Source organism: Mus caroli, chromosome 1, assembly GCF_900094665.2.
Source record: "Mus caroli chromosome 1, CAROLI_EIJ_v1.1, whole genome shotgun sequence".
Lineage (NCBI taxonomy): Eukaryota > Metazoa > Chordata > Mammalia > Rodentia > Muridae > Mus > Mus caroli.
Genome location: NC_034570.1, coordinates 119,988,612 through 119,998,300, shown reverse-complemented (window position 1 = coordinate 119,998,300; position 9,689 = coordinate 119,988,612). Strand labels below are relative to the sequence as shown.

Sequence of the window (9,689 nt, the reverse complement as noted above, 5' to 3'; positions counted from 1 at the left end):
TAGGAATTTCATAAATTCATTCCTTTTAATAGCTGAGTAGTACTCCATTGTGTAAATGTACCACATTTTCTGTATCCATTCCTCTGTTGAGGGGCTTGGTTTTTTTTTAAGCTTTTCTTTTCTTTTTCTTTCTTTTCTCTTCTTTCTTTTTTGTTTCAGCCATGAACAAATGCTTTATTTCAAGAAATAAACAGACACATAAGTAAGATATTTTCTTCCAAAACGAACTGGGCATTGCACAAGTCTATAATCCTAGCTTTTGGGAGGTTTTGGCTAGAGTGCTGTTGCGTTTAAGGCCAACATGGGCAACATAACAAGCCCATTTTGAGCTTTTCCAACGAAAGTAAATACTCTTACAAATATGCATGTAAAACAGTAACGATAATGAAGTCAGATGGAAGAGACATTTAGGAAGCACTGTACATCATACATACATGCATACATGCCACATAGGGAACCTGCCCAAGTGATATAGCCAAAAGGCTTTTATACACATACACACACACACACACACACACACACACACACACACACAAATACCCTGTTGATACACTTTAATTAGTAAGAACCGTTAGCAATGAGTGGAGCTACAGAAGCCAACATGTAGCAGTAGTACGTTTAGGGACTTACCCAGACCTGTGGACTATGGTGTATTTGGTCTTTGTCATAAACTGTACTTATGGTTGTGACTTTTTTGAGTGTTTATAGAGAGAGACTTCTGAGATATTTTACAGAGACAGGGCTGAGAAAGGCTTTGCTTTTCTCCTTCATTTATGTCGTAGATATTTTTCTTTTTTTTAAGATTTATTTATTTATTTTATGTATGTATGTATGTATGTATGTATGTATGTATGTATGTATGAGTACCCTGTAGCTGTACAGATGGAGTGAGCCATCATGTGGTTTCTGGGAACTCAATTTAGGACCTCTGCTTGCTCCGGTCGGCCTGCTCGCTCCGGCCCAAAGATTTATTTATTATTATGTGTAAGTACACTGTAGCTGTCTTCAGACGACGGTGATGGTTGTGAGCCACCATGTGGTTGCTGGGAATTGAACTCAGGACCTTCGGAAGAGCAGTCAGTGTTCTTAATCACTGACCCATCTCTCCAGCCCTCGTAGTTACTTTTTTGATTGCTCTGACAAAGTACCTGGGGGAAAGACTTAAGACTTTCTTCTGGCTCATAAGCCAAGACACAGCCCATCAAGGCGGAGAAAGCATGACGTCAGCATGACTCAGCAGCTGTGCACTTGGGAAGCAGCTGGGCACAGGTCTTCCGCAGTCAGGAAGCAGAGAGCTGGTACTCCGCTCATGTTCTTTTTATTCAGTCCAGGACCCCAGCTCATGGAAAGCTGCCACACTCCTTTAGAGTAGGTTTCCTTACCTCAGTTTATCCCATCTAGAAACTTCCTCAGAAACTGCTTCACAGACAGTCCCAGGTTCGTCTCCTCCATGGTTCTAGATTCTGTCAAGCTGGGAATGTTGTCGCAAATTATTTTTTCTTCCCTCTTCTTTCTCTTTGTGGCCCTGTGGGTGGAGTGTCACCCACAGACAGCTTCACGCAGTCCCCCGTTTCTTTGTGGTCTTGAACCTCAAGAGCAGCTAGCCAAGCGCTCTCCACCCTGAGCCATAGCCTTCAGCGTTCAGTTCGCGTTGCTTCAGGGTTTAAGACCTAGGTCTTGTGGCTGCTGTGACAAAGATGCCGTAAGCTGGGCTTAAGCAATCTCCTGCTCTCATTCCCAGTGGAGCTTGTGTTCCTGTCTGGAGGCAGCTTCTTGTGTCGTCCTGCAGGGAGGAGAGAGAATGGGGGAGCTGGGGACTGGGCACAAAAAATGGAGCGTGTCCATTGGTGGCTCCTTTTATAAGAACACTGGCTTCATCCCGTCCTACCCAGCCACCTCCTGAGGGCCTCTCCAAACACTACCACACTGGGACTTAGGACTTCACATGTACTCATAGGGGATACAGTTTAGTCCATAGTAAATGTCACAGGTAACATTCTTGTCCCTAGGAGTGATCCTGTCCAGTACTGGGTTTTCTTACAGTCCTGCTTTTGTGGCATTTTCATATCTGGCCTTAGTTTAGTGCTCCTGGTTCACTCAACAGTGTCACAAGAGTTAGTCCTCACTGCGGTTTTGGGGTTACAGGCTTGCACCACCACGACAATTCATTGCACACACACACACTTTTCATTGTAGGAAATGGAGCCCAGGGGTTTGTGACTATGAGGCAGTCTACCAACCCAGCCACACCCCAGACCCATCGCTGCCTCTGTTGCTTCAGCAGGAACTTGTGGACAGTGACTTGATAGTGCCTCTCTTACCATCATTTCCTCCTCTCCCTCACAAGGTGGCTCACCTGATCCTCAAGGCGCATGCCAGAACTTGGCATCACTACAACTATCACCATCGCCAAAAGCAGCAGGGACGCGTGGGCATTGTGCTCAATTCAGACTGGGCGGAGCCCCTGGACGGGAAGAGCCCGCAGGACCTTGCTGCTGCCGAGCGCTCCCTGCACTTCATGCTAGGCTGGTTTGCACACCCCATCTTTGTAGATGGGGACTACCCTGCTGCTCTTCGGGCCCAGATCCAGCACATAAACCAGCAGTGTGGCCGTCCTCTGGCCCAACTCCCAGAGTTCACTGAAGCGGAGAAGCGGCTCCTGAAAGGCTCTGCGGATTTCCTGGGTCTGTCTCATTACACATCCCGCCTCATCAGCAAGGCAGGGCAGCAGACCTGCATCCCCAGCTATGATAACATCGGAGGCTTCTCCCAGCACGTAGACCCCAAGTGGCCCCAGACGGCATCACCCTGGATCCGAGTGGTGCCCTGGGGCATAAGGAGGCTGCTTTGGTTTGCTTCCATGGAATACACGAAAGGAAAACTTCCAATCTTCTTGGCTGGAAATGGCATGCCAATAGGGGAAGGAGCAGATCTGTTTGACGACTCAATGAGAGTAAACTACTTAAACTTGTACATCAACGAGGTGCTCAAGGGTAAGAGAAATACTGATCCCAGGGGGATTGGCTGGGTGGGGTGGGGTGGGGTGGGGATCTGTTTAATTAGAGGCCAGAGATTGAATTCAGGTCATTCAGGTAGAGCAAGAGCCTCTACCACTGAGCCATCTTAACCAGCCTCTCCAGTCCAATATGCTAATGTACTTAGTTAGCTAATATTTATTGGGAGCCCACGACGGACCAGGAATTGTAAAAGACAGTAGAAGTATTGTACTGAATGAATGGCATCCTTTCTAAAGGGGTCTCTCAGTGTGCAGTGGACACAGAATGGACTGACACTTGGGATAGGACCCTAACCCATGGACTGCCCTCAGGGCACCAGGCCCTATGAGCTCCATCTCCCTTAGCTGGCTGTCCAGTCTGCATGGCACTTCCCTGCTTTGCAGTGGAACCGTGCACCCCACGCCCCACGCTTTCTTATCCAAGTGGGAAAGGATGCCGAGTGGTTCCCAGCACATAGGTCAGGAAACTAGAATCAGCTCATGATACCTGTCACTCAGAGAAGCCAATGAGCAAGGGCAGGAATGAAAAGTTAACACTACCCTATTCAGAGTGAGAAGACAGGAAATGGCCCAGCACTCTCTTCCACATCTTTTCCAGCCACAGATTATCCACAGAGAGTGAGTGGGGAGGTTAGCCTCACGCCAGCCTGTGCCTCCATCTTCATGTGAACTTTCTCCTTATGGTTGATGGTTGGTTGTGTTGGCACATGCCTTTATCCACAGCACTTGGAATTAGGGCAGAAGGATTGAGAATTCAAAACTATCCTGGAATGCTTAGTGAGAGCCGTCTCAAAAATAAATAGGTGAGGGCATGTAGCTCAGATGGTAGAGAGCTCTCCTAGCATGCCGGTAGTACTGGCTACCAGACACTAGGTGGCGTATGCCTGTAACACAATACTCAAGTGCAGGGCTAAGGACCAGCCTAGGCTTGGAGAGGAGTTCAGAGGAAGCTGTGTCTGAAAACAAAGGACTTGCAGTCAAATCGTGGGTCCGAGCTGGTGGCCTATGCTCTGCTTTCCAGGTTGCTTTCTCTTCCCTCTGATCTGCTCTTCCTGGAGGTCTCCAGACAGCTAGCACTCTCTCCCTCTCTCCCTCTCTCCCCCAACCCCCCACTCAAGGCTGTTCTCTCTTGCAGTTCTAAAGATTCTCTGGATAGCTCTTCTCCTGCAGATCATAAGCCCAGTCAATCCAGCCACTTATTTCAGGTTCCCTTTTGATTGCCCCATGTTCCTCAGCCCCTTAATCCTTAGGAGACAGCAAGCCCACATTTCCTTTTAACACTACCAAAGAATTCAGAGATCTGCCTGATAAGCTGGCTGGGTGGGACCCTGTCCTGAAACATTTCTACCATATCTGGACCTAACTTTGCTCTGTCCCAGGCCCGAACTCAGGAATCTGCCTGCATTTGTATCTGCCTGTCTTTGTATCTTCTTGACAAGCTGGCTCATGGTGTAACTACCTCTGCTCCTTTAGATTCGTGAAGCCCCTCATTAACTCAAATTGCATCCTTATCCTATTTCTGCATAGTTGAGAAATTATATGTTTTTGAACTCATGATTTTAGAGTTCTTTCCCACAGCCTTAAGAGTATTGCCCTGCAGGTGGATTTCTGAGTTCGAGGCCAGCCTGGTCTACAAAGTGAGTTCCAGGACAGCCAGGGCAAGAGAAATCCTGTCTCAAAAAACCATTAAAAAAAAAAAAAAAAAGAGTATTGCCCTGAAGGTCCCAGCATTTACCATTTTGCTGAGACATTAGCCACATCCTTGCCTCCCGCACTCTTGCTGTCTGATTATCATGGAGTCATTAATGTTAACAGGGAGGACATTCCTTACAGGAGGAATGAAAAAAATATGTGTATTATTATATAACCAAGCCTTTCATCCACAGCAGCCATTGTCCACTGTCCCAGGGGCAGGAACCGTGTCCTTCTGTCCCCACCAAGGCCATGCTGACCTGGAAGTGGAAGAGATAGGATCAGGAGCTCAAGTTTATTCTCAGCCACAGAGTTTGAACCCCGCCTGGGCCACATGAGACCTTGGCTTTGTTTTATTTTAAGGTGATGAGGTGGGGGTGGGGGTGATTGGAGAAATGACTCCGTGGTTAAGAGCACTGTCTGAATCTGAGTTCAATTCCCAGTACCCTTATAGCAGCAAGCACACAGCCATCTGGAACTCTAGTTCGAGGGACCTGATGCCCTCTTCTGACCTCTGTAGGCACTGCACACATGTGCTTCCCAGACATACATGCAGGCAAAACACCCATACATATAAACATTTTTTAAAATTAAGAAAAGAGAACCCAGTCCAAACACACACACACTGACTTTCATCTTCTCTTTACAGCTGTCAAAGAGGATTCAGTGGATGTCCGTTCATATATTGCTCGTTCCCTCATTGATGGCTATGAAGGACCCCTGGGCTACAGCCAGAGGTTTGGGCTATACCATGTCAACTTCAACGACAGCAGCAGGCCACGAACTCCCAGGAAATCTGCCTACTTCTTCACCAGCATCATTGAAAAGAACGGTTTTCCTGCCAAGAAAGTCAAAAGAAACCCACTGCCCTTGAAAGCAGACTTCACCTCCAGAGCCAGGGCTGCCTCCAGCTTTCCATCGGAGGTGCCCTCCAAGGCTAAAGTAGTGTGGGACAAGTTCTCCAGGCAGCCCAAGTTTGAAAGAGACTTATTCTATCATGGCACATTCCGGGATGACTTCCTGTGGGGCGTATCCTCTTCAGCCTATCAAATCGAAGGAGGTTGGGATGCTGATGGCAAAGGCCCCAGCATCTGGGATAACTTCACCCACACCCCAGGGAACGGTGTGAAAGACAATGCCACCGGAGACATAGCGTGTGACAGCTATCATCAACTGGACGCTGACATAAACATCCTTCGAACCCTGAAGGTCAAGTCCTATCGATTTTCCATCTCCTGGCCTCGAATTTTCCCAACGGGAAGAAACAGTTCCATCAACAAACAAGGTGTTGATTATTACAACAAACTGATTGACAGATTGTTGGAGAGCAACATCTCCCCCATGGTGACACTCTTTCACTGGGACCTGCCCCAGGCCCTCCAGGATATTGGAGGTTGGGAGAACCCTTCTTTGATTGAGTTGTTCGACAGCTATGCAGACTTCTGTTTTAAGACCTTTGGTGACAGAGTCAAGTTCTGGATGACCTTTAATGAGCCCTGGTGTTCGGCAGTGTTAGGCTATAGTTCAGGGATATTTCCCCCAAATGTGCAGGACCCGGGCTCACTATCTTACAAGGTTAGCCATGTAATCATTAAGGCACACGCCAGAGTCTACCATACTTACGATGAGAAGTACAGGCAGGAGCAGAAGGGGGTCATCTCTCTGAGCCTCAACACTCACTGGGTCGAACCCAAGGACCCGGGGGTCCAAAGGGACGTGGAAGCCGCTGACCGGATGCTGCAGTTTACCCTAGGCTGGTTTGCCCACCCTATTTTTAAAAATGGGGACTATCCAGATGTCATGAAATGGAATGTGGGGAACAGGAGTGAGCTGCAGCACCTGGCCAGCTCCCGCCTGCCCAGCTTCACAGAGGAGGAGAAGAATTACATCAGAGGCACTGCCGATGTCTTCTGCATCAACACCTACACTTCTGTATTTGCACAGCATGTCACTCCTAGACTAAACCCACCCAGCTATGATAATGACATGGAGTTAAAGGCCAGTGACATGAACTCTTCAGCCTTGATCTCCATGATGCACCAAGACGTGCCCTGGGGGATGAGGAGGCTGCTGAACTGGATCAAGGAGGAGTATGGCAACATTCCCATTTACATCACTGAGAATGGACAGGGGCTGACAAACCCCACACTGGATGACACGGAAAGGATATTCTACCACAAAACCTATATCAATGAGGCTTTGAAAGGTACGTGGAGTTCAGTTCGTCTCCCCAGCCCTCCGTAAATCATGTGTCTCCATGCTTTGGCAGGTGCTTTGAAAGGCTCACTTTGGAGCATGGGACAGGGCTCGGTAAAGTGTTTGTCTTGCAAGCACGGGACCAAAGTTCAACTTATAGAAAAAGGTCTGAGTATACATTCATAGTCTCTGGGCCGAGGAAGCAGAAAGGGGGGGACTATGTGGCTTCACTGGCCAGCCAGCCAAGCCCACTTGGCAAACTCCAGGTCAAATAAGAGGCTCTGAAAAAACAATGGGTGATACCCAAGAGATGACACTTGAGGTTGTCTTCTGGCCTACACACATACACACACACACACACACACACACACACATTTACATACTCACACACTCACATATAAACAAACATACACACATACACTTACATACTCACACACACACACACAGAGACACATATACATATACACACAGACATATATACACACAGAGACACACACATACATGCAGATACACACACAGACACACACACATATACACAAACACAAACACATACATACAGATACACACACATAGACACACACACATAGACACACAGACACATATACACACAGAGACACACACACACATACAAACAGATAATATACACACAGACACACACACAGACACAAACATCCACACATACATACTAACATACTCATACACACACATACTCATACACACACACTAATAAATACACAAATAAAAATGTAAAAGTTCTCACTTTCCCACTTATTGAGCTCGGGGTGTGGCTCAGTTGGTAAATTGCTTGCCTAGAATATAGAATATAAAGCCCTAGTTTCCAGCCCCCAAATGAAAATCAGAAAGAAAGAAAGAAAGAAAGAAAGAAAGAAAGAGAGAGAGAGAGAAAGAAAGAAAGAAAGAAAGAAAGAAAGAAAGAAAGAGAGAGAGAAAGAGAAAGAAAGGAAGAAAAGGAAGGAAGGAAGGAAGGAAGGAAGGAAGGAAGGAAGGAAGGAAGGAAGGAAGGAAGGAAGGAAAATTAAATGACATCAATAAGTTCTCATTTGTGTGCCTAATATCTAAGGAGGGCTCAGGCCCTTGCATCTGAGGCCTACCCTTTTACGTAACAATTGCTGTAAGGTCACTGAAGCTAGCAAAAACTAAAAGTGACAAAGTCACATGTTGCTCTCTTGGGAAGCAAGTGACTGTGCACACATCTGTGGTTTAGGGACACAGCCTGGAGTCTAGTGCCAGCACACGGCTAGGCTGCTGGAGGCTCCTGCCTACTGGGGTGAAGCTTTCTCGCTTTCTGTGGGGTATTCCTAGCCTACAGGCTGGATGGTGTTGACCTTCGAGGCTACTCTGCCTGGGCACTGATGGACAACTTCGAGTGGCTCCACGGCTACACCATGAGATTTGGATTGTATCACGTCGACTTTGATCATGTGAACAGACCTCGAACAGCAAGAGCCTCAGCCAGATACTATACAGAGGTCATTACCAACAATGGCATGCCCCTAGCCAAGGAGGATGAGTTCCTGTATGGGGAGTTTCCCAAGAGCTTCATCTGGAGTGCAGCGTCTGCTTCCTATCAGGTGAGAACTTTGGAGCCATGGAGGTCAGTTTCCTGCATTGCTGCTGGGCACCAAGCTTCCGCACAGCACCAGGGAGGCAGACACAGAAGCTAGGAGTGGGATGGACCTGGTCAGGTGGCATCTGCAGTCAGGAAGCTGAGGGAGATGGGTGCTGATGCTCAACCCCTGAACGGGACCACTCACATTCAGGGCAATTCTTCCTACTTTCGTTAATTCAGTCTAGAAACATCTTTCCAGATTGGCTAGATATTTATTTCCGAGGTGTCTGTAGATCTGGTCAAGTGCTGAAATGGATGTTTGAAGGCCAAATGGAGCAGGTTGAGCCATGACAGAATGTTCTGAAAAGGGCATGTCAATAGACAATCTCCATCTGGAGGTCTCCTCACCCGGCTCATCCAAGCAGGCAGCTTGCCTAAATTGGCTCCAAACTGGGCCTGCCCTTTTTCTGATGTTCTGACATCAGACTCCTGCTGTGTTCATGCCAAAGGAGGTGAACGCAGAAAATGTGATGCTCTTATTTTTCCTCAGAAAAAGGAAAGCAGTAGTCAAGTTACTTGATAGGGAACTCAGTGTGCCCGTGTCCCCTACCTTCTACCTCTGTATCGCTTACTCTGTGGGAAGATACTGTGACAAAGCAATGTATGGACGGACTAGCTTATCTGGGCTTTCTCTAGATGTCACTACCGCCAGGTTAGCTACCTCCAGTGCCACCCCACCATGTGAGAAAGTCCCAGACACAGTTCTGCCACAGATGGATGTTTATTAGGTAAACGCTACCTACTTTCTCATTTGTTCTATTTGTTCAACTCCAGGAGACCCCAGGTCTCATCCTGCTAAGTGCTCTGGCCAACACCTTACATGAAAGGCTTGCCAGGGCAAAGGCCAAGATTCCAGAGGCTTCGCCCTGTTATGTTTCAGGCAAACAGCGTCGGTCCTCTGTGGCAGGATTTCTCAACTTGGATCTAATCAGCATTTTTGTTTTATTAAATATTTTTTCTCCCTCCTTCCCTAACTTCCTCTCTGCCTCCCTTCCCCTTTGTCCTCCCTCCCCTTCTTTCCTTTCCTTCTTCATCACCACCACCACCACCATCACTATTCCGCCTCCTTTTTTTTTTATCCTTTGAGACAAGGTCTCATACAGTTTGCTGAGTACCCCTAATTCTTGAATTCTTTTTTTTTTTTTTTTTTTTTTT

The 9,689-nt window shown here is 47.3% G+C and overlaps 1 protein-coding gene across 1 annotated transcript in view; it reads left to right on the top strand.

Annotated features, from left to right (window-relative positions):
• The window catches only part of Lct (lactase), a 44,032-nt gene that overhangs the window by 21,046 nt on the left and 13,297 nt on the right, over positions 1-9,689 (top strand). Inside the window, exons 7-9 of the mRNA XM_021175421.1 lie at positions 2,348-2,993; positions 5,358-6,914; positions 8,228-8,496. Of these exons, the coding sequence (XP_021031080.1) occupies positions 2,348-2,993; positions 5,358-6,914; positions 8,228-8,496 (2,472 nt within the window). The remainder of the gene's footprint in view (positions 1-2,347; positions 2,994-5,357; positions 6,915-8,227; positions 8,497-9,689) is intronic.